Consider the following 25,770-nt stretch of genomic DNA (forward strand, 5'->3'; position numbering starts at 1 on the left):
TACAGAAATACCCCTCATGCTAATCTAAGCCTCGCAGGTCTCATCCCCTCCTCATCTCCCTGCTCTCCAACTCTCTGTGGCAGCAAAGGTCAGCTTTTTTTTGCTCGAGGAGGGGGGACAGGCTGCATCGATGAGGACAGTCCTCTACAATGGCCTTGCAGGCAGCACTCCCAATTCCACAACTAAACAGATGGCTCAGCATCATGGTATGATTTGGCACTGGCCAAGCCAGCCCTATAGGAATGGGGTCTTCCCAGGTGCACAGAAACCTTTGGTAAGCTGATCATTCAAATAGCAAGCAGCAAATTAAGAACAACAAAACTAGCCCTCCAGAAAACTAAATTGAATCAACAGCAGTAGTGGTTTTGAGAGCTGAACCCTGGTGTTTCTGAAATGCCTGAGGCTGGGAGCTACATCTTGCCTCCAAGTCCAAAGAAGATGGATGCCAGTAAGGCAGAAGTCCCATTGCCTCCCTCCCCTTTTATCCTACCCACAGAACAAAAAATTATGGACCAGTTAACTCAATTACGTCCTTGAATAGTCCTTGTAATACGCTGCTTTTAATGTATCACATCTTGCATTGCTGCTATCCCTTTTCCCCACTATCATGACTTTAAAGTTGTTCTGGTATGCAATAACAAATTTATGCGGAAGCTTTGACTTTTGATGTGCCATACTCTTTTGCACATCTCCTCCCTCTTCTCCAAACGGCCTTCCCAACAAAAGGAGAAAGGAAAATACAGTGGCAATGAAAAAGTCCCAGTCACTCTCAAATTTTTTTTTTAAATCTTTCTTTTTTTAATGTAGCTTTGCCTTTGGGTTTTGGGGGGCGGTTTGTTGTTGTTTGGGGTTTTTTGTTGTTGTTCTTTTTTTAAACTTCTGTTTTTTCTGGATAAAAACAACAATTTAGGGATTTGGGTTGGTTTGTGCTTTTTTTTTTTTTTTTTTAATAAGCAGTCAGGAACGATCAAGGGTGAAAGGACCTTCTTTCACTGCTTCCAGCAAGCTCCTGCTTGCTGAGGTTCCCCAGCATTTGGATCCTCAACTCCTACACTGGAGAACTCCAGTCTTGAACCCTTCGTCCATTTTCCTGTAGCTAATTCCTTATGCCAGTGGCAAGGGTTTTCTGGAAGAATGCATTTTTACCAGGTTTCTTAATAAATCTGTTCTTTTTTCACAGCACAAAGCTTTTACTATCACTAGAGGTGCCTGGGCTGTGCGAGGCCCTTGGACACAGAGTGCAGACTAAGCATAAGGCTGGGTAAGGAAGGGACTGGCATCTGGAGAAGATTAAACAGCATGCAATGAGATGAAAGTTATTTTGGCATTCCCCTCTCACATAGACAAGACCCATCACATTTACAGCACCTTCAGTGTGCACCTGCAATGTGATAGTATCAATGAGAGAGGGGAAAACATTAATTAAACTTTTGGTGGTTTTATATCTTGCTTTGCATCAGCTGTACAGAGTAGATGCAGTGTTGGACAAAGCAGACGTCCAATTTCCCTTGCCATTCTCACCCCAACAGGCTGTCCATAGTCATGTACAAGACTAGGTCTTTTATAATTATTAACAAAATATTTAAAAAAATAACAACTAATTAAATAACTATCACTTGACAAGCTACCCACTTGACAAATCTGAGATATGTTCTGGATAAGCCCTCAATGACAGTCCAAGGCAGTGGAGGTTCTTTCTGTTAAGTTTACCTATAGGTAGACAACATTCCCCAAATCTCCCCTGCTCCTTGCCTCTCTTCTCTCCCTCTCCACCTACTGCTATGGTGACATTTTATCTGGGACCCTCAACCAAAAGCCAGCACATTTCACCAAACACAAAGAAACAAATCACAAACAATACTTTCATTTTGGTATTACCTACATTTCAGCCTCAAAGTCCTTTACACTGATCTGCTAATCGTATATAATATTGACTTCTCAAGAAGGAAGATTATGTTAATCAGGATTTCTGAAGGACTTACACATGATCCTGTATTTACTTCTGAACTTCATCAGAGTGACAAAAGGAGTATGTCACCACCACGCTGCTGCTACATTTTCTCTGGATTACAAGTCAAACATCACCACTGTCTGAATCTATAACCACCAAAATGTGTCTCTAGCAGGCAAACCCAGATCATCTTTTCCTCACAGATGAAAGGGTAACTGCAACCATCTATTGGGAGCTTCTGAAAAGCACAAACTGGAGTGCCTCCATCCAGTAATTATTCTGTAACACCCACTGTTTAAACATCTTTCAATTTTCCAAATCAAGTGTATGAACTAAGTCTGAGGAAGGATGTTCATATCTTCAAGAAGCATCTAAATAAAACCAGTAATTTCAAGAAGTACTAAATATATTGACTAGAGAGGTAAGACCCACAAAATACATAGAAATGGAGCATCTCAAAGCTATCCCAAAAAGCAGTAAGAAAAGCATATACAAGATGTGAAACTGGAAGAATCTATTTTTATTTTAAATTGACTAACAACTTCATGTGAATTGTACTACATTTTATTTCAGCATATGGTATGCTGTGTTATATTTAATGGAAGGCCCCTACTTTTATTTTAAGCTAGGGCTTTAAACTGAATTACCACATACAATGTACAGAGAAGGGTTTTGGTTCAGTGGCTTAAAATCTATACAAGGGAGATTGCAAGTCTGCAACAATCCTTGAGTTTCCATATGTCGACATAATCAGGAACATGATGCTGCAACATTACCCAGATGGAGAACGTTCTGTTTTAGTCAGCTGAAGCATCAGTGTGTTTATGGGACCCCTAGGAAACTACAAGTGAAGTTTGTACCCCTGGTAAAATCCCACAGTAGCCAGTCCTTCCCTTTTCCAAGGCTGCCCAGCAAATCTTTGCCCATTCCCTTTCAGAAAGCAGCAGACTTTCCAGTTTGGATGCCATCTCCCTGTCCAGCAGATGTGTATCAGAGCCGCGTGGGAACTGCCTGGCTTCCAAGCAAGCCAGCAGCTTGCACAAAAGGCAAGAGCATGCGTGTCCTGGGCCTTAGGCACCTCGACAAAAGCTGTAGGTTGCCAAGCACTTTGTGAGCAGTTTCAGGTTCATGTGATCAGATTCCACAACACCCACAGACTCACTGGAAAAAAACTGCAGATGCAAAAAAATATTATTGTGTGGGCCTTATCTACTGCAGAAGAGGAAAAACTGCAGCTGGTGCGTAAACCGACCCTGTGCAAGTCACAGAGTTCATTTCCAAAAAAGACTAAAAGGAAAAAAAAATTAAAAAATCAAGAGAATATGGGATTTCTTTCTAAATTTAAAGGAAGGATCCAAGCAAGGGGTTGTTTTGTTACTGATTTGCATTCCAGTTGTGCAGAACAGAGTTTAGAATAAAAGTGCAAAAGATAGTCTGCACCATACTCACGTAGCCATCCTGGGGAGAGTCCACATCACCTCACTCCAGATATACAGGGATATACTTCATCCACAGATGCACTTTTGCAGATCAGCACAATCCACTCCCCCAAAAGGACCCAAACTACACGGATGGATAGTACAAGATTGCAGAATGCCAAGGGGAGAAACAGCCAATGCAGACCTGTTCTAGGATATTTCTATGCCACACACAGCCCCACAACTTGATTTTTTTTTCTATACCCAGCCCCTCCAAATTTAGCCTGTTCATCACTGGGAAAAAACATCTGCTCCAAATAACTCTACCCACACTATATAGAAAGGTTTGGTTTCTGTAGCTCTGTGGATTCTGAAATATAAAGAAAAAGTAAAATACTAACTTTCCTGACAAAAGGAGGAAAACATTAAAACATAATACGAGTTCATTACTGGTCTCTTCCCACTTGCTCAGTATGGTGAGCTCAGCACCACAAGGAACTCCTTCAGAAGAAGTTACTTACAAGTATTATTTTTTACCTATCCAGTGACTCCACCACAGACACAGAGCTGTTGACATGTTTCTTTTAAGAACTACAAACCAGGAAAGGTTGATGGTTTCAACTTCTGAATTTGCCATTGCTAAATTTAAACCCAACAGCCTTGTTAAAGATTATTACATAAACCCAAATGCTTATCCCCCTGCACGATAGTTACTTTTGACCTAACTAAGCTTAAACCACATTTCTTGGCCCGCTTTCTGCTGCCAGCTGAAAGGAAGCAAATACCCAAGAAGAGAGGATTAAAGGAGATAGGGGAATACTTGACAACAGAGAAGAGAAGGATACAGATTTGCTGCTTCTCTGTACCATGTTACTATTTCAAGTTTATTCTGAGATAGGTAAATCAGGTGAGGGACATTTGATCACACAAGCACATGGGCTCTATCTGCAAGCCACCTTCATAACAACTGCGGTGCTGCTGAGTCCTGCTATAGATAGGTTTAAAGAAAGCTCCCACTTGCCTGCATGTTCTTCCCACAACTCAGAAGAGGCACTAGACAGAGAAGCAAAGGCTCACAGCACCACAGATTTATTTACAACACACTACACACAGGCAGAGCAGCGAGCAACAGCAAATTAAAAACAAGGATAAGCTCCTTTCCACAAAATGGCAACTATCCTCTCACAAGCAGGCAAGGAGATAACAAAGGGAAAACAAAGAGGAGAATTTCAGAAATTCAGGTGATTTTTCTTTTCTTTCTACACAGCTACTTTGGCAGCCCAAAAATGAACACAGTAGACCCTGTAGCTGCTTCTACATTCTCTCTTTCCCCCAGTATCAAAAGAATCAGTCACAGTCAGAATCATTCAGCATTGGTTTAGGTTTATGTGCACTCAGATGCACTAATGTATTTTGACACAAACTAATATTTTGTGGAATCATACTTTTTTTTCCTTTACAGTCATCTATTAAACATGTTTCCTGTACTCAGGGAAGGATTACATTACAATGTACTTGCAACCAATGTAGCAGAGGGGGGAGCATCACTGACCAAATTCCATTAATTTATTTTACCTGCAGATTTATTGTAAAACCTGTGAAGCATTGAACAAGTATGTCCACTAGATAGATGCAACATCAGGATCTCAATATTCCTTGAGCCAGGCCAAGCCAAAACTAAACCACACAGAAACCCTAAGAAACTAGTGATAAACTGAACTGTAGTGCAGTAGCTTAATTAAGCCATAGTAAAAAGACACATTTGGGGTTGATAATTTTGCTTTGTTTGTTTTCACTCTCCCATATACATTATAGATGTATTGCAGAAAGTACAGAACTGAGTAGACTGTGGTATGCCAAGACATAATGCCGGTGGGGAGCAGAAACCTCTGATCCAACTTATCAAAGGACAAAAATCCGTGATTATGGTTGGTCAAAACTAGCTGTTCCCTGAAAACAGGTACCTGTGTACTGGTGTCTGGCAAAGCTATGTTGAATCACCACTCAGCAAATCTAGAGCGCATGCCTGGCAGGGCTGAAATTACTTGACCTCTCATTTTCACTTCTGTCCAACATTATGCAATCTTTTTGCTACTGCAGTAATAAGGGCAGCTCCCTTCCCACTTCCATCTTCAGAAAGCATGAAAGTCACATCGCACTGAGGTGCCAGTTCCTTCACTGTTTCCTGTAGGACCCTAGAAAAACTGAAAGGAAAAGGAGAAGAACAGAACATTTTAGCAGCCACTTTCTGGTCTGAGATCTTTATATATTAACAAGGACCCACAGCTTCAGCCAACATCTTCTACTGGTTCTCCACAGCATCTCTTTTTGTTTGTTTTTCCTCCTATTCATGAAAGAGAAAAGGTTCTGTACACAATCAAACTTTAATTTCCCTTTCTTCACTTAATTTTGTTCAGTATGATGCCAGACACCTCCCTTGCCTTTAGAGATCATGGAAGAGGCTCTCTTCTCCCAGCTGAAAAGCTACTGCATCTACTTCTAGGCCTTGCTTACAAAACGCTTGCTCCACTCCAAAAACTCAACACAGCCTTTCGTCTGGGACACCCACATATCCCAAAACTTTGGAAAAAAAGTATTAGAAGAGTAAGCTCAACTCAACACCCCAGAAAAGAGCCTCCCAGTGACAACTAGACTTGACTTTGCAGGTACTGATCCTCTGGCTAGGCAAGAGAAATGGCAGGTGCAGGGAAATATGTTAGATCTCTATCCCCTCTCTCATTTTTTACCACCTTGGCAGAAATCTGATACAGCTCAGTATGTTTTCAGAGTGGAAATGAGCAAACAGCAAAGGGAAGCAGTACCAAGGTACTCACTGGGGATGGAGCTTGTACAAAGTCCCATCTACTCCAACGGTGATTTGCAAGCGGTCCACACCTCGGTTTTCTCTCTTTTTCTCTACAATAGCCGCCAGTCCTGCCCCACAGAGCTGGGCAGCTCTTTTTGAAACAGCTCCACACACCTCTTTCACAATGATGCTGTCTTCACATGTGCTGTCCAGGCCAAGCTGCTGCAGAATTCGCCGGACTTGGAGGAGGGCGAGCCGATCACTGCACAGAGGGAAATGCATGCAAGGCATTAGGGGAGGTTCAGCAGCATGCAAATGAAAGTCTGACAGCTGAGACTGCGATGATTCAGAGGAAATGGGAGTTCTTCTCCAGCTCTAACACACTCCAATTGTTTTCAGGTAGATTCCAGTCTGAATTTAGATTGAAGACTTGCTCCTGGCATGCCCTTTGATATGTTAGACTGTATTGCCAGAAGGCACAAGGAAATATAACTACAAGGAATAACTACAAGCTTAGTAGTTATTTACCTAACTCCCAAAGTCATGAGGGAGCTAAGTCAGATCAGCCACCTGACTGTGTTATTTTTGATCTCAAGGCTGGGACACTACCTTTCAAGGTTTTCAACAGTAGAAAGTGTTTCAAATAGCCTGGAAGACCATTGAAATCATGCACAAATATGTAGGTAAACACATATTCATGGAGTACTCATATATCAAGGACTTTTTAGTTTTTAAATAAGCACTATTTTAAGTCCTACAAGAAACGCTCCAAGTATAATCATGCTTGATGGTGAAGGCATCCAAGATAACACAGCTGCATGGACAGGAAATGATAATTCACAGAATTACAGAATAATTCTGGAACTCCCACAGATCTTCCTTTTTGGCTTTTATTCAGGGGATGGGGGAGGAGGAGGAAGGTGCAAAAAGAAGACAGCTACAATTGACTTCTTGAGGGAAAGGACTCCAAACACTTGCAGAAGACTATTTTCTAGAGGTCACAGACCACTTTAGGGATTTAAAGTCACGTACATCTAACAACTTTACCTCTCAATCTGAGACAGGAATTTTGTTTCAAATATGCCTCTTTTCCTGAGTGATTCCGAAATCTGTCCTCTGAACAGCAGTCCTTGTTTGGTTAAGTCGATCAAAATTTGCCTTACTATTTCACCTAGGTACATTCCACTGGTCATTTTTTCATACCTGTTATGTTATTAAAAAAAAAACAAAGAAGAAAACAAGAAAAAGTACTTTTAAAGAGAAGGCGTGTTAGCTCTGTTTAACATGAGTGGTATATGCATGCCATATCAACTCTAAAAAAGCAGTAAAAGCTTGCAGAGCAATAGCCGTTGAACTCCATCTTTCAACCATCATAAATATGTTGCAGTGACTTCAAGTGCAAACATTAATTACAACATATTTACCTATGTTAAAAGGTAGCAGAACTCGAAAATAAAAACTTCTAATATTAAACAGAGCACAGTGTTAAAGCCTGAGTGCACACTGAAGCAAAACAGTTCTCTGTCCCCCTCATGCATTCACCAGTAAGTCATATATAATTGGTGCTGTCTTTACCAAATGGAGAATGGTCAGGTTCAGTTTATCCTCTTGCACAAGTTGTATTTTTACCTTTGAAAAAACACTCCAAGAGGAGGAACACAGTAAGGCCTACACTCTGCAGGGAAATCTTAAGAGCAGTACTGTTCGGTAACTGCCCTAAGGTGAAATCAGTGCTGTGGTAACAGAAACAAATATACATCTTTGGGCTGGTTTTCTGGATATGTGCATTACTTACCATGCAACACATGAAATGTAATATTAAAATTTCCTTTCTGATTATTCATTCATTAAGCACATTTTTAAGAGTAGCCAGTTTGTCTCAAAGACTGGCTATCAATCTCTTGGCATCAGGACCATCACATTTACCTCTGTTTCCCTGGGTTTAGTGAGCCTTCATCTACTTCTTTATCATACTTCGTTCTGATGTTGTCAATGCAGCCGTTGTCACCAAATGCTCCCCATTCTGTGTTAATGCACATTTTTCCTTCATTCCCTTCCACTATCTCTATGTTTTTCATGTCCTCCATGTAGCACACATTACTGCCTGTTCCTAGGAGGAAAGAAATGACAAGGCTTCAGTCAGAAAAGTGAAGTAGCAGCTGAAACACATGGAAGCTGTCAGTCACTGCTGCCAGTCTGGTTGTAATGCACCGCACATCATCTTGCATGACAGCATGCTCCCAAAAGCTAACACTGCCAAGAGCCTAGCAGCCAGTCAAGCAGCTACAAAGTCTGAAATGACCTGGTGAGCAGGGTCTTACCACTTGCAACATGGATTACAACAACTAATATAAGAACCAGTTCTCCAAACAAAAAACTTTTAGCCAGCCAGAAGAGTCTATTTTCCAAATGAGGCCTCAGACCTTTTCAGGTGAGGCTGGTAAGGCACCAGAAAAGGTTGCCCAAAGAAGTGGTAAATGCTCCATCCTTGGCAGTGTTCAAGGCCAGGTTGGACAGATCCTTGGGTGACATAATCTTGTGTGAGGTATTGGGGTTAGAACTAGATGATCTTAAGGTCCTTTCCAACCCTAACCATTCTATGAGTCTAGGATCTTACATGCTTAGATGTAATTCTGGCTGAAAACTTGGAGGGACCTACTTGGGGAATCATCTAGAGCACCCAAAAATAATTAATTCAGATTTTTAAGTATACTTGCTTGTTCCAAGGCCTATGGCCTTGCTACACAGTAAATTGTCCAAACAAGGATTCATGTTCTTTGTGCTGTTCTTATATTCTTTTACTATGCATACACTTACTAGGCACCATTAGAGATGTGATCAAAAGTCCAACAGATTCAGGATCCTATCTGCCACAGGTGTTATTATGTTCTCTATTGAATACCATACAAATCTGCCAAGAGCCCCAAGTGATCTGTAGCACCATACATCAAACTCAAATAAAAGATGTATCACAAATTTCAAAATAGGGTGTGAGGCCTAGCACCCACATGCATGCTTACTTCTACAGTGGTCACTTCAATATGATTGTACCTGCAATAAGGCCAATCTCGCAGTTTGGATCCTCATATCCACATGTCATCATTGTCCCAACGGTGTCATTCACCACTGCTACAATGTCCAAGTCAAACTCCTAAAACAGAAGTCACAATCAGTAGTGGGGTCCCAGAGGAAGAGGGATGGTGCATTAAATACACCAAAGAGAACAGAAAATAGTAGCTTACATTTCTTCTCCTGATGGCTTCTCTCAGCATATCAACAACATCTTCTCCCTCACAGTCTGTTGCCTTGAAACCTTTCGTCCATCCCACAAGTGTTCCCTGAAATAGAAGAGGAAGAAAATAACAAGTGAAGATAGAGAAAAGACTGCACCTTCCAAGCATCAGCCTGTTTTTATCTCCACACATACCCATCCTTTCTTTCTTTTTTTTTTTTTTTAATGTGTTTCCCTGGACAGGTTACTGTGAGTGTCTGGTGCAGAGTGTGTGCAAGTGTACCTTTGTTACTCGACTGCTGATGGTAGTGACTCCAGGTTTACTCAGCTATTTATCAAGACACTGCCAACTCTGCCTTCTAACACTCACTTGGAAAACCTTCTGTGCATTAAGACATTGCATTATCTAAATAACAGGAAAGACTAAAAAATACTTTTGCTTTAAATAATTAAACACCCAACAAATATTAATGAACATCCTCTGTTGATTTTTGGCTGGTTTACTGAAGGACACTTGGTATGATCCCACTACTCCAGCCAACACTAATTTGGGTGTTTTCTTGGACAGTGATGTGGCCTGACAGAAGTAGATTTCCAGATTACATGAAGTAATTAACTTTCCACTTGGTGACTGGCTCTGGATTATCTGTCCAAACAAGAAAAAAAGAGGGCAACAGAGAGAAAAAGCTGCTCTTAAAATAACCCTCAAGTCCTAGCAACAGTAAAAGGCCAAACACACAAGGTGACATACTGTGGGACCTTGACACAGATGTATCTCACTCAGTTTACTACCACTGCTTTGGAATTTGTTTTCTCATAATTTGTCAAGACCTAAATACTGCTTGGAAATGCCAGGTTTAGAAGGCATATTGAGTTGTCCCCCCACTTTTTTGCTAAACTCTCAACTGTGATCTGGAAATTGAGACAGAGGAGAACAGAAGCTAAGACTTAGAAGTTATTGTGAAACCCACCAGGACATAATAATATTCAATAAATTAGAAGCCTCTCATTTCCCCAATATCCTACATATTTGACTAGAATTAAGCAACACAACCTTCCCGACCCCTCTTTGCAAAAACATCAAAATATCTGATAATTATTTTTTCCTGGCTTTTCTTTATTTTATTTTTTTCTTACATCAGATCTGGAAAGATGAAGATCAAAAAGGCAACTCTCCCAAGCTGAACAATCAAGCTCAGTTCTGCCCACTGACATGCAACAAAAAGAAACTAATGTAGTGAAGAAGTTATACAGTCAGAATTGTGCAGCACAGTTAGGAAAACACCCTGGGATTGTAGCTGAGCAAGCAGAAGGAGACATCTGTTATCTCTTGCCATTGAAGAGTTAAGACAGCATTTGAGATTCTTGGGCTATTAGAAATATGTAGTTATTTCACAATCATAAGAGCTTAATTTTTATGGAATGAAAGCTAGTAACATGCACCTCTTGTCAGATACAAGGTGTAAGTTCTGCCTTCCGTATTTCTATAGGATGGTAACTTTCTCATGAAACACAACTAATTTGCCCAGTAAAGTAATAAAATCCCTACAAAACAGGTGAAATGTTATCTACAAAGACAAACTGGCTTTTCCTTCCCCTCTAGCCTTGTAAAGCCCTATTTGAAAGAAAGCATGTAGAAGAATAGCTTTTTGCTTGCAGTCTCCAAACCAACAAGTCACCCTCATCCAAAATGATGTAATTTACCAAGCTGATGCACACCTGCCATTTGACCCATTCTGTGTTGCAGTTCTCACCTTGTCAATGCTGGCTTGCCTGCACGGGAAGGAGAAGGTGAAGCCCAGAGGCAGGCGAGCACCTTTAATCCCCATGTACTCCAGAAAGTCTGCTATGCACTGGACAATATGATCAAAGAGCTGGAAGGAAAGAAAAAGTATACAAGTCTCACAGTAACCCTGTGCAAGAGGCCTTGGCTGGATCAGTTAAAAGTTCATTAGAGATTACCTCTTCTCCTGTCCCTTGCATGATCTCCAAAGGAATGGCAAAGATTTTGTTATACATTTGCACAGATCTTCTTCTCCCACTTCTGATTTTGACCAGCAGAACCCTGAAATTTGTCCCACCAAGATCAAGGGCAAGGAACTTTCCTTTCTCTATAAGAAAAGAAAGGTATTTCATTTTGGTGCTTCTGGTAGCCTGTTTGCCAGTCAGAATGGTATACCCTGCCATACATCCCCAAGAAACTTCATCTGTGGCAGCGATAGCACACTGCTCTCTATAGCATTTATCTCACCAGCCTGCTAAGCACAGACCTGAAGGGTCAGCCAGATAAGACTGCAGGAAGCACTGGTTTGCCAACATAAATCACCCTGGTATTTTCCAGAATAATTGGCATATTCCCCCCAGAAGACAGACAAGTAGCTTTCCTGAACAACCACCATGTAATCAGAAAACAACTCTACCTGTTCCGTCTGGTGTCCCACAGACATATGTGGGTAACATCTTCACTGTGGCACTAGCTTGGGTCTCTCGCTTTAGCCCATATTCCAGCTCAGTCCTCATTTTGTTTTTAACTTCTCTGAGGGTCTCCAGGGACAGCAGAAATGGTGCAAGAGCAGCATCAAATTGCTTACGCTGAGCAGCCAGCCTGTAAGCCACTGCTGTGACCAAGGCAGCCCCCTTCCCACTGCCACTCACAGAGAGGAGGAACCGAACATCACAGTTTGGGACCAGCCTTCTCACCACCTTGTGCAGACGTTTAGCATATCTACAGGAACAAAGAGTTTCTTTAGATTCTCACAGGCATTTTATGCATGGTTTACTTCACATACATTTCCAGTACATGCACACATGAAACAGCACAAGTGCTGAAGCACAGTCAAGAGGAGCACATAAGGTCGGAAACTGGTCTAGGAGATGGGTAAAATGATCCTGATTTCTGGCTGTTCTGCAGAACCTGTATACTTACAGGAACATGAAGATATCTCTAAACAAGTGCCAGTGCCAAGGGAGGACACTGGAGAAAAGTCAGGCAACAACAGTCACCATCACAAACAGAGGGTGAGAGCCTCCATCTGGAATCAAACTTCCATCCAGTTGATGGAACCCTGTGAAGTGCAAGTGCCCTGGAGATCAAAAGTCACTTGAGGAATCAATTGCTCTTCCCCAGACACCATTATCCCATGTGTTGTTTTTTTCCCACCCCGCACCAAGTTCTAAAGCTCCTGAGGCAGCCTTGCCATAACTAAGCCAGCCTGATCCTCTGCATTGCACCAGCCTCACCCCAACCCTGCAGCAAAACCAGCAGGTCTCTGAAAAGCCACACATATGCAGATGGCGAGTCTTTGCAACATGAGCATGTGGCCAGCGATTATCAAATCCCCTTTAATTACTTACTGGGGGTGGGTTTTATAGAGTCCCCCATCAATCCCAACCGTCGTTCGCATCCTCAACAGTTTTTTATTCTCTCTTAGTCGGGTCAGAATGGCTGCCAAGGCGGCAGCACAGAGGTTGGCCGAGCGGAAGGAAACGATGGTGCAGACATGCTGAACAGCGATGCAGTCCTCTTCAGAGGGAAACAGGTTCAGCTCTGTAAGGATCTCTTTTGTGTTGCTCAGACCTTCCTTATATCTGCCCCAAAACAAAAGAACACATCATCTAATGCAAGGATATTAAGGCAACACATAAATCAATATTTGCATGTTGGCTCAAAATGAAATGAGAGAAAACCTCGGCACAACCTAGCAGGCAGCATCATAATTGGTTCCCATAAACCACCAACATCTTTTCCTGCACTATTCCCTAAAGTACCTGTGGGAGAGACCAGATTTTTAAAAGGCTGCTTTCTGAGGTTCAATTTTTGGTGCGATTTACCAATTGGCTAGCCAAGAAAGTCTGTAGAAAGAGAGCACAGAAATAGATGTACAGCTTCACTTGATACAACAAAGAAAATTGCTCCTGGGTAACAATGAGGACTAGGATTCCTCTTCAAAACACTAGAATCTATCAGTTTTCCACGTGGTCAACCATTAGCTGATCCGGAGTGTGTACTACATCTCCACAACCCCAGTATTCCCACATCACAGGGGTTGAAAACTGCAACAATCATCCCATGTACTCAGGTCTCCAAAGAGGTTATTTAAACAACCTGCATCTGTGATGGTTAACAGTACATTTTCTACTGTGGTACTTCGCTAAAACTTGACCTGCCATCAATTCCTACTTACTACTTCCTAGGCAAAAGCAAGATCAAGTTGAAAATTTCAGGGTTGTACACAGTACTCATGGATTATAATTACACATTCACTATCATTGCTGTGCTTGTGAAAGAGTAACAGCCACTCTCAAACACCATATTGCAGGTTCTTACTTTTCCATTGCAGAGACATGTTTCATTTCAATCTTGCCCTTAGTAAGCAGAGCTGTTGACACCTTCCCATTGAAGAGCAGACCCTCTTTTGTCATTTTTAGGAGAATGAGTCTTACAAGTTCCCCCAAATACAGGCTGCTGATCATCTTCTCAAACCTGGAAAGGGGCACAGGAAGGATTACAGGTGTTCACCGACTAGCCAAAGCCATGAAAAGTTCAAGAATGAGCATCTTTTGTTCTTATGCAGGTTGATCACATTTAAGCACGTACAAAAGGAGTTTGGGAACTAAGTTGTAGATGGGGTGCCATTCTGAGGTCCTGGGACCCAGCAACGCCCCCTCAAGATAAATAAGGAATTTTAAGAGGCTTTTCAAGAGACTTGAGAGCAGCTTAGCCAGTAGAAGCACTTTTGATGAACCATGCTTTAAACATGCCATTTGTTTACCTTCTTCCTGTCTTTGCTACTCCACAGCACCAAACCAGAGCAACCCCCTATTTTTAACAACACATTAGCAACTGCAGCAGCAATGCCTTGACCTGTGAGGCCAGGAAGTTGTGAAAGGTACTCATCCTTCCCAGAAGGGAAAGGTCTGGATAGGACAGAACCAGATCAAGTCAACTCAAGTTCTCTTAACCTGATTTCTGTTCCAAAGGGGATCCTGGAAGCACACTCAGAGAACTCAGACTGTTGAGGCAAATCAGCCAGGGAATCACTCACAATTGTTTTCCAGGATTGAGAGATCCCAGATCTAGCTCCCGATCAAACTCTGTGCGGAGGTCATCCAAAGCACCATCATCTCCAAAGGCACCCCACTCTGTGTTAATGCACATCCTCCCTTCATCGCCTTCCACCAGATCGATATGCCTCATTTCCTCCATGTAACAGGCGTTGGTGCCAGTTCCTGTGCATATTGGAGACAGTGCAGGTAAATTACCTTTTTGTTCCAGGTTTGCTTTTTGTTTAAGCCCACATGTTTGAGAATAAGTTAGTGAAGAACAAAATATAAATACCTAACCCCATGGTTAAATAATCATTTCACAGTGAATTAAAAAAACTCAGAAATTAATCTAAGGCTTGGATTGTTTGAAAACATTTTTTCTTTTTCAAACATATGTCTATGTGCCTTAAAAAGCCACCACAGTGCACAAAGTGGAGACATTGTGGAAAACATAGCTGATCCTAACTACCAGACGTGAGAGGAATTCAGCTTTCTCTAGACAGACAAACAGTAATTTTCTATACAGTCAGCAGAAAAGTTTAGTATGCTGGTCACAACTGAATCCAGACAAAATGGGGACTGTGGTATTTGATGGCAATGTGATCAGCATAAAACCAGCTGCTTTACAGAAGGCAGCCAGGCTTGAAAATCTGAAAATCTTTGAAAAGAATTGTTTTTTCCATTTTCTTCCTGCTCTTTCCTGTGCTGGGACATTCCCTTCTACTACAGATATTTTAGGATTAAACAAATGAGGAGAAAAAGGCTACTTAGTGAACAGAAAAATTTACCAATTATGAGTCCAACTTCACAGCGCTGGTCATCATATCCACAAGTCATCATGGTTCCCACAGTGTCATTGACCAGTGCCAAAACATCAACGTCTATGTCCTAATAGCATAAAGATGGGTGAGTAACACAAAAAAAGCTTGGAAAGCCTCCTGTGTATTGAAGTAACAGCATGCAGACATACTCTCTGGGTCATACTTTGAAGGCCTTGTTCAGGAAAGCTTTTCAGTTGAAAGACACACTACTTTCTTTTATAACACTATACCCACAACCCTGCAAAGTAACACATATCTCTGAATTCTCGAGTGCTTGGCCAGCCAGGATCTTGGCCTGCAAGATTTGTTTTTACCCAAGCCAATCTCATTCACCAGAAATCAATGTGTTGTTGGTTTGAATTCTGTGATGTTCTAGCACCCATGTATCTGTCCCATGAACTGCACAATAAGATAATGTTCTACTACCTGAGCAGATCCTACCAGATGGGATAGAAAATATACATACATAAATGCGGTTATTTAACACAAAGCCATGCACTAATATCACACTCAAGTAAAAAGCCTTTCCATCAAAGCTGTGCAATTTTCCTTTCACACTGCAGTAACTTGATAAAGTAAAATCAAAGTTATCACAGGATTCTTGTAACTCAGCACTAGCAGGGGGCCAGACTTCACCCAGCAACTCTCAGATCCTTTGATCCTGCTAATTACAGCAAGGCTAGTGTAGAGAAAGAAGCAAACTAAAAACCAAAATGAAGGTTGGATTTTTACCATGTAAGAAAAAAGAATTTCCTCTTTTTTTACAAGGATTCAAGGTATGGAAAGATGCTTTGTATTTCTTAGATGGTGCTATCAATAGCACCAAGCTTTCGACAAGACTTTCCAATATACTAAAACATAACGTTATTCAAAGGTATACACTGGTTCAAGGGCAGATTTAACCATGCTAACTGCTGTCTTACAATCACTCACTCCACCCCACCAACTGAAGTGGACAGGCAAGCCCTGATAGAGTTGTATGTGCCAATTTTAAATGATAGCTTCCCCCTCCCAACCGTCATCCCACAAGCCAACCTACAAAACACAGTGTGTATCCACGTCTTACCAAATTGTTTCACAACAGATTCCCCTTTGCCTAGACAGACAGTAGGGCTATAATGGTCCACTATCACAGCCAGCTCAGTTTATCAGTGTGCTGTTGCCATCACTGTTAGACTGACCTTAGGCAGCCTGAGTTGCAAACCCTTCCACAGCTTCAGCTCCAAGGGAGAGACAGATCTACTAGATATACAGCCATGTTGGACATTTGTTACTGACTGTCCTTGAAGGATGTCTGACAACTCCAAAAATAACCCACACACCAAGAGCTGATCTCCCAAGAGGACAAGCTGGGGCCAGTCAGGTTCACCTCCTGCAGGTACAAAACTTGCCTTATGCTTCTGGAGGGCCTTGCGCAGAGAACTGACCACATCTGTGTCCTGAACTCCTCTGACCTTGAAGTGTTTCGTCCAGGCAAGAAGAACCCCCTGCAAAGTAACAGTCCAGTGACCCAAAAGCTCCAGCTTTAGCATACAAACCTGCCACAAAGTCACAGCAGAACATCTCACCTTAGGGTGCCTGTCAGTACAAACACAATTAAGCAAGTACTGCAATCAAGTCCCAATACTGCAAATGCTTCTCCCTGTACTTTGCTTACTGATGCTCATCACAAACTAATAGCATTAAGCACAAAGCATTTGCAGGACTGGGACCCAAAGCACAAATCCCTAGAAATAAAAGAGAGGCTAGAATAAGAGAACACAAAATAATTGCAACCAGCCCTTCATTTCCCCATGCAGCCTCTCAAACAGCTTGTCTAGAGGTCTTTCCTATTTAGAATCAACTGTAAAAAGGAAATTGAATGACAGCAATTTAAAAAAAGAGCCATGCTTCAGGACACAAAAGTATATGTTTTATAGTCTTCGTATAAGGGCAACATGGTTAGTACGAATTGGGTACTGATTAAGTAGAAGAACAGCTTTAGGTTAACCATCACGTTGCCTCAAGATTGGAAATGAGTGTTTGAGTGGTAGTCAAGTCTAGTTATATGCTAATGGTCATCCATGCCTTTTCCACAGAGCTACGTAAACATGACCCCACAAAAAAGGCCATGCAATAGCTTTCTCCAGGTTCCGCAAGGAGCTAGGCTTGCAGAAAGCAAGTTCATTTCTTTCTGCATCTTACCTCTTCTAATTTGGACTGTTTGCATGGAAAAGAAAATGTAAAACCGAGAGGTAACTTCTTATGCTTCAGGTTTTTGGTCTCCATGAAGTCTAACAGACAGTCAGCAATGTAATCAAAGAGCTGCACAAGAAAGGAGAAGACAGAGTCAGGCTGTGTCCGGCAGTCGTGCTGTGCTTCAATGCATGACTGGTCAAGCACAGCACCAGCACAGAAGACCCTGTGTGCCCTACCTCAGCTCCATTCCCCTGTATGACCTCCTTGGGTGTAGGGTAAAACTCGCTCTCCAGCTGGCTGCTCTGCTTCCCGTCATCAAACACCTTCACCTGGTGGGCACGAAACTGGGAGCCACCCACGTCAACAGCAAGGAATTCACCCTTCTCTGCAATACAAGTGGGCAACCGTCACCAGTCGTGGCTGAGAAGGATGGCCCAGATGCCATGCTGAAAGCCACAGTCCAGGGCCCCTCCCTTACCGTGGCCACAGGCTCTTCTGCCCCATCATGGCAGGTCCTTATCCTATAAGACTGGGACCTTCACCAGGAAGGTTCAGAGCTGGCAAACCTTAGCAACAGCATCAGATCCCTCCTGCCAGCTTGCTAACTGCAAGCTAATTTCATTTTCAGCATGTTTTCAACTTGCAGAAGGATAAGCTTCTCTGCAAAGGAGGCCCAAAGCAACCGCAAAGCCAACCAGAGCACACAGGAGCTACAAACCGTACATCTGAAATGTGGGGAAATGAAAGTTTGGGAGCATTACCCACGTCCACCAAAGTATCCAGGATTTGAAGTCACATTAAGACTTGGCCTACTGCAGAAGTCAACTTCCAAGTGGGGCAAAACAATAATCTCCAAATGCCTTTAAGTGTTTCTATAAAAGTATTATTTTGTTTCTCAGTCAGCAGCACTCTTAGCTCAAACACCTTCTCTAGCAGGAGACCTCAGACAGAAGGATTTGTGGCCTCATGGATACAGTAATAATAACTTAAAAAAAATTATCTATCCCACACAGAGGAGAAGGCCGTTCCCAAAAGGAAAGTGCAGTGGTATGTGCATAGCCTTGTGTGATCTTTGTTCCACAGTTCAAACACCCGACTAAATTTTATCAAATCTGGCCCTGAAAGGGAAGGAAGCAGGAAATTCTACCTGTAATTCCATGGTTAGATAGCACAAAGGTGAAGAGGCAAACTGGGTTACTCAGTAAACTGTGACATCAGTCAGACCATTAATCCCTCAATGATTAAAAACTGATATGTTCCATATGGGTCATTTCAGGTAGCTTCACTGAGAACACTGAAATATCTGAAAGTTTGTTACTATTGCGAATAGGAAAATCCAGCCAAGTTTAAGGTATTTAAACATGCTGGAAGTTTTGTCAGGAAACAAAACCAATAAGGATTTTGCAAGAGAGCAAAAACAGAAAAATCAATGTGATACTTAAAATAGGTAGTATGTCAATAAGACATAGCCCAGCTTGACTCTGCAGCACTGGCACAGCAGAAAGGTCACACAGGCCAGGAGAGCATTGTCCATAGTTGTCCTTGAGGAACAAGAAGTCTTGCAACATGATGATACTAAATGCAATTTGCCAAGTCTCCTAACCTCAGAGGATCCCTACCATTTCAGGAGAGGGTCAGTGCCATGTGAGACCTCAAGGCTAGTGATGGTTACTGAGATAGCAAGGGTTGACCTAGTATTTCTTTTTCTTTGATGAAGACAGCAGCAAAATGAAGAGTGCCCAGTTCCAGCCAGGCAGTTTGAGGTGATTGTATATAATTTCTCTCAGATATTCTTCATTTCAAGGGACTAGCCTCTAAATCATAGAATAGTTTAGGTTGGAACAGACCAAGGAAGATCATCTAGTCCCAGTCTCCCTGCCATGGACAGGGACACCTTCCACTAGACCAGGTTGGTCAAAGCCCCGTCCAATCTGACCCTGAAGACTTCCAGGGATGGGGTAGCCACAGCTTCTCTGGGCAACCTCCAACACTTCTCAGTGTCTCACCACCCTCACAGTAAAGAACTTCTTCCTAATATCAAATCTAAATCTACCCTCTCTCAGTTTAAAGCCATTCCCTCTTGTCTTATCACTACCTGCCCTTGTAAAAAGTCCCTCTCTGGCTTTCTTGTAGTCCCCCTTTAAAGTACTGGAAGGCTGCTTTAAGGTCTCCCTGGAACCTTCTTTCTCCAGGCTGAACAAGCCCAGGTGTCTCAGCCTGCCTTCATAGGAGAGGTTTTCCAACACTCTTTATCTTCATGGCCCTCCTCTGGATTCACGCCAACAGGTCAATGTCCTTATGTTCTCTTTACACCATGAAACACGTTATTTCTCATTTAACTGTAGAAAAATCACCTTCAGAAGGAAAGAAGTCCTGTAGAAATGAGGTACAAAGGAAACATTTCTCTTAAGTTTTCTGCACAGCTGTTATACAAGTCTTGACCTAGATCAGACACAGACTCCTGCACAGATTCAAAGACTTGATTAAAGCTGGTAAAAACATAGTTTTCCGTCAGTCTGCACTGCCAGTAGCAAGCTGAGCCAGTTGAATTATTTTGGATGTGTGTACTTCTTCAAACAAGACAGGCTTTTAAGATTCTCACATTCCCCTGGAGGACACCACTGCACTTTCTCCCTCTGTTTAAGTCTCAGGGGCAACTGATCTAGCCATGGAAGCAGAGCAGGCTGCTTCCCATCCAGAAGCACATTTTCCCAATGCAGAAGGCAAGGAAGGGAAGGAAAGGATTACTTTTTGGGACAACAAAGCAAGCAGTGCAGAGTTTGCTGTCAGAAGCCAAGAAGGGATCAGAGCTCTGAAAACAACGTTGCTGCCACTTTGCAATTTGAGGGGTTTTGCTGCAGCATCCTGCCTTCCTTCTCGGTCCGTGAAGGCCAGAGCAGTAACATTGCCACATCCCCCCACCTGCAGCACACTGCACTGCAGGGTCTGAGCTGTAGAGGCTGCCCTTGCCGTGTCCAGCCACACCTCCTGAAACAGGGCCTGCACTGGGTACAGCGCGTTTTACAGAAGAAAGAGGCTGGTTTCTGAGCACTTACTAGGTCCTTTCCTCAAGCAAGCAGCACTAGGACAAAAAACACCTGGTGGAGGGAAAAAGTCCTCTGCCAGCACTCCCCCATGCTGCTGTCTCCTCAATACACACCTTTCTCAACATGAGATAGGCAGTAATCCAAAGCCACAGGCTGCCCTGTGTCATTGCTGTGCTGTCCTTGAGTACTGGTAGCAACCCAACATCTTCCTAAATCAGCACTGCTGTGATGGAGCAAGGTGAACTCACCTGAGCCATCGGGAAGTGAGCGCACAAATGACGGCAGCATTTTTACTGTTGCTGTGGGGTTTGTGTCTCTCCCCAGGCCCTTCACCATCTCAGCCTGGAAGCGAGCCATCACATCCAGCAAGACATCATCAGAGAGACGCATGTGATACAGGTACCTGTCAACCTGGAAAGATGAAAGGTGTTACTTGCATGCAGGTTCTTCAGTGCTCAGCAGTATGCTGCGATGAGTACTGCTTTCACGCTACAGTGAACTATGTGTACTGAGGAGTCTTCCTTTATGTCTGCAAGCAGAGAAAATGCAGGAACTTCATAGTTAGGCATGAAGGATTTGAAAATTCTGAACTCCAGTTCTAGCAGCACTCCTTATTATGTTGGACAAGAATTACTAGGGTCATTCCCACCCACTTGACAGACATGAGTCTACACAGATCCTAAGGGGAAAAAATAATTCCTTTCACATATGTAACAAACTGAAGGTGAGCACATAACCTACACAAACTCCACCTCTGCTTCTAAAAGTTCATCTCGTTTTGACCTCAGCACCTAAATTCCCATGATTGTTAGTGCAAGCAAGCTCCAGAACATCATTGGAATATTTACTCTCATAAAAACTTTGCCCTGAAAATGTTTAATTGAGCCTTGGTGAATTACTACTAAAAAGTTAGCTATCTTTTCAATGGCTCAGTAACTTGCAAACATACATATCCCATGAAACTTACTTGAGACCCTGACAGGCTATTTTTACACCATCCTCTCCTCCTATAATGAACTAGAGCTGCAAAGTACCTCAACCTGGTGAGAATTTGACTTCTCCGAGTCAAGTCCAGAAAATGTCATCAGTATCCAAGCGTGTCGGCCACAACCTGAAAACATCTATTCAGCTACTGCTTCACTCCACAGACAATTAACTTTGTTAGCATGCCAGGCAGGAGCTCAAAGCCTCTTCTCACTCCAGCTCTGTCCTCCATTCTCTTGTGATTCTAGGGTTACTTCTAAAACACATTTTTGGGTGCAGTCAATATCCTTTCTTAAAGGTCTGTAACTCACAGCATACATCAAAATAAAAGACAGTTGAATTTAAAGGAAATCAAAGCATCCATGAAACAATATTCATTCAGATAAACTGGTAGAGAAACTAATCAGTTTCTGCATAGCTTCATCAGGGCAAAACTTGAGGTTTTCTTCAAGCTTGCACTGACATTTACCTGCAGGGCTATATGCATGTCTGTAAAGTGGCCTAGAAACTACATAGCTGGTACAAGAAAGGATTAATGCAGCAAAATAAGAATCTGTCAACATCCAAATGTTCTGCTGAGCCAGACTTTGGTGCTGTATGAACAAAGACGATTCAGGCATAATAATTCTGTGCTCCAAACAGCTGGATATCCTCTGGAGGGTAATCTGTGTTAACATCCTGCTCCCCATGACATGAGGGTCAGGTCCAGAGGCGGAGGAGAGAGGTGGGACAACTTCCAATGCTTCACTAGTATAGACACTCATCTCTTGCAGCATGGGCTACGTTATTACACTGCTTTATCTGTTCAGAGCATTGTATCAGTCCCATCTACATAAGGAGGTCTAAAGGGTTAGGAGACCATGCACAAGTCAAGTTCCACTAACAACAAGCCAGGATTTAAAAGGCAGCATTGTTCAAATAGAGGAGGAGAACATGCAGGTTGCAGATAAATTGGCCTCTTCAGCAATTTGGACTGGCCACCTCTATTAATGAGGCACAAACTAATTACCTATTCACAGTCCCATTTTAAACCCGCAATCACCCACCTGAAAGAGCTGGGACCCTGAAAGTAACTCCAGCACTTATCTAACAGCAAAACATACACACACGGAAAAGAAAGTCCAAAACTACAAGATACAATTGGTGAGGAGCAGCAGCTGCCTTTGGATACCAGCTGTGCCTTGAAAAGATCATTATTTAGACCTTTCTTTGTAGCCCTTGTTTGCAGAAGCGCTTGATTTCTGCCAAGGCTTTTTTGAGGCCTCATCACTGTGTATGATCCACCATCTCAGCCCAAGCACCAGTTCTGCTTTTTAGGGCATACCAAAAGGGGGGAAAAAAAAAAAAAAAGGAAGAAAGAAATTACAATGACTGGAGACATAAGAGCACTCACACATTCTCACACAGACCCAAACAGAAGTCTCTGTGGAAAAAAAACCCCAAACAACTAAACGGTAATAAAAATAACCATGTCTGTTTGCAGAGAACATGCACTAGCTCTCTGCTTCACACAGAAACTGCATTCCCCATGCTGTTTGCCTACAACCACAGGAGGAGTCAGTCCTCTCAGAGGAACTAGATAAGGCAGAGCCCAGGAAGGCCGGCTGATTCTCTGGCCTGATTTACAACCACAGCAAGGGCTGCTCACATACCATTTGCTTGTAAACACAGGAATGGCCAGGCTGTGCAACACCCACTGTGCAACACAAACTGTCCCGCTGCCTCCTTCGTACTGCACAAGGACAATCCTTGTTTTTAAGTGTCTTGCCTCAATTATGGAAACAGCACTGTCTTCATCGCAAGGAAGCTCTTGTTCTTGCCACCAGAGAGCAAATAAGCCCGGAGAGGGAGAGGTGGGAAGGTGTTCCTTCTTTCTGACAGGGAGAAATCAACTCAGTTCCATACAGCCGACCTTGGGTTTCTTAAAAGAGAACTCTACAGAGCATGTGGTTTCTTGCCTCAAGGCTGGGCTAGTTTGCACCTAGCAGAAGGATTTAATTTTTTAAATGGCTTTGCCAGAATCCCTCTGCCCCTTCCTCTCTGCTGTCCTCACTTCAGGGAATTCAATTCCTCCCTCAGCTACACTCTGGATGTTTCTCTGAAGAGCCCACTCTACCCAAGCACTGTTCCACAAGGTCTCTCCCTTAGTGAAAAATAAGAAGAAATAGTGCAGTCTAGATGAGAAATCTTAGATCAGATCATTGCAAAAGAAAAGGGCAGTGTACCCCCTTCCAATGATAGAATAATGGGAATTAAATGGGAATAAAAGGGCTGTGACTGAGAGGTAGAGTCAGAGCCATCTGACAGTTGAGATACCAGAACCTCTCTTGGAATGCTTCTCTTCAAGACAGAATTAGCGGAAGAAGCCCTACCTAAGAACAAGCAACTCCATGTTTAAGCAAGGGCACAGAGAAGACAATCAAGTGCTGCTTGCTTTGCTGGTAAGCTCAGCAGTACAGGCAGATCTACCCACCAGGACCCTGGATCTCCCACCATGGGTCTGCAGACAGCCCTGCCTCTAGCTGGCTGGAAACCAAGAGGATGGGGGCTGGCAGCAATGGCCAACAGAAAGCACTCCAATGGAGATGCCAGGAGAACAGAGGACTGCAGGGGACATGTCTAGAAACTAGGCAACCTCTGACCCAAGAAGCTTACAGGTCCCACGTGGTCTTATGATGGAGAGCCAGAAAACACTTTACAGCATGGCCATTAAAGTAGATTAGGGAATAGCGACCATTAGGCAGCTTGCTCACTCCCAGTACTGATGGCTTCAGATATGGGCCATCTTGAGCTTTTCCAACTGTAATTTAAGATCACATCTATAAGCATTATAGTGATCAGCCAGGTTTGAACCACAGGAGATACATGCACTTCTCCCACACCAACACTAGTTGGAACTGCCTCTGGAGTCCCAAAAGACCTGGCCCAAAGACCACAGGAGTTTTCCCTGGTACAATGTGGGTAACACCAATTCCTACTCAACTTTAGAGATCCCATCCTTCACACTACACATGCAAACCAATTCAGCAAGAGGTTCCTTTCTGCCCTCTGGGTTACAACACAACATGCCAGATAAGGTTTAAGCACCGCTTTTCCTTTCTGGAGATCATTTGCTGAATTGCTGGAAGAGAACTTATAACTGCAGGGGAAAGCACTAACCAGACCTATTTTCACACTTGTCAAATGGTTTAGGGTCCAAATACTTTTTACCCCATATGGCTGTATGGCGTTAGCAGATAACACCATTATTCATCCTGCACGACATACTGCAGACCCCACAGTATCTGAGTAACAGTTTTCAAAACAGAAATTACACAACACTACATCTTACCTTTTTTATTTGATCCTCTTTTAGCTTTGTGAAATGGAAAGCTAGCAAGTGGACAGCAAACATTTTCTTGAAGCAGATGGATGAGTCAGTAGTGACAGAGTTGCTGTGATTAACTCCAAAGAGACAGGTCTTTATTCACGAAGCTGGAGCTAGAGAAACTTCAGCTGAGGCATTTCCCCCAGGGTGGGATAGTGGAGTTCCTGGGAAATTGAGTCCAGAAATAAGTCCATCCAGTGTGATCGGTTCAATGATTAACCTCCTGTCTCTTTGTATCACCTCCCCACATCGACCCAAAGTCCCTCCCTCCCCAGCTACACACTTCATTGTGCCAGAGCAGGCACCTGGAGAGCTGCCAAGCTGAAGAGGAGAAAAATCGATTTTGTTACTGCCCTACTTGCGAATTGTTACCACTTCACAACATAGTTGCTACGCAGTCTGCCCTGCTTCGCCCAGCTTCATTCCCGGGGGGCTGACAAGCTCCCACCAGCACAGCCTGCAACAAAGTGCTGCAAGGAATCTGGAGAATTAGAGAGGATTTTAGGAGGTTTCTTCCCCCTGCTCAGTGCTCCCACTTGCAAGACAAGCTCTTCTGCATGAATTAACTTCACTTTGGTCGTACACAGTGCACCCTTATCTCCGGCTTTTTTCCAATTAAGCTTCAGCCGCGTAAAGGAGCAGAGACACACAGACCCCTGCCCCCAGCTGAAATACCTCTTGTGCAATTTCCAGCACAGCGGTTTGGTACAGCTTATTCTCCCTTCACCCCTCCTGAAGACAAAGTTTCAGACCAATGCAGATCCTCAGTATTGCAAAACCTGGGGAGGCAACAGATCTACCTGGCAGCCAACAGTTGATATCAGACTGCCTCACTTGATAAATGCCTTTAATGGGCAGCACAGAATGCCTACAGCAAAAGCGGATTTCTAAACACCATCAAAGCTGAATCTGACACAGCC

At 43.0% G+C, this 25,770-nt stretch overlaps 1 protein-coding gene across 1 annotated transcript; it reads right to left on the minus strand.

Moving 5' to 3' along the window:
* Positions 1-4,939: 4,939 nt before the first annotated feature.
* On the minus strand, positions 4,940-24,877 carry HKDC1 (hexokinase domain containing 1). The gene is made up of 18 exons (XM_010017109.1): positions 24,815-24,877; positions 20,748-20,910; positions 17,689-17,837; positions 17,459-17,578; positions 16,666-16,761; positions 15,242-15,341; positions 14,453-14,636; positions 13,735-13,890; positions 12,762-12,995; positions 11,828-12,132; positions 11,370-11,518; positions 11,162-11,281; positions 9,418-9,513; positions 9,227-9,326; positions 8,102-8,285; positions 7,223-7,378; positions 6,204-6,437; positions 4,940-5,573 (listed from the first exon to the last, which is right to left on the minus strand). Exons 1-18 carry the CDS (start codon positions 24,875-24,877, stop codon positions 5,429-5,431), a joined length of 2,754 nt encoding a protein of 917 aa, XP_010015411.1. The 3' UTR covers positions 4,940-5,428.
* Positions 24,878-25,770: the final 893 nt, after the last annotated feature.

Source organism: Nestor notabilis, unplaced genomic scaffold, assembly GCF_000696875.1.
Source record: "Nestor notabilis isolate BGI_N333 unplaced genomic scaffold, ASM69687v1 scaffold28346, whole genome shotgun sequence".
NCBI lineage: Eukaryota > Metazoa > Chordata > Aves > Psittaciformes > Psittacidae > Nestor > Nestor notabilis.

Coding starts and splice junctions, on each gene's coding strand:
- HKDC1 (XM_010017109.1), bottom strand. CDS start 24,877: ATGTTTGCTGTCCACTTGCTAGCTTTCCATTTCACAAAGCTAAAAGAG. Junction 8,286..9,226: donor CGAGATTGGCCTTATTGCAG/GTACAATCATAT, acceptor CTTTCCTCCTAG/GAACAGGCAGTAATGTGTGC. Junction 5,574..6,203: donor TTGTACAAGCTCCATCCCCA/GTGAGTACCTTG, acceptor TTTTCCTTTCAG/TTTTTCTAGGGTCCTACAGG.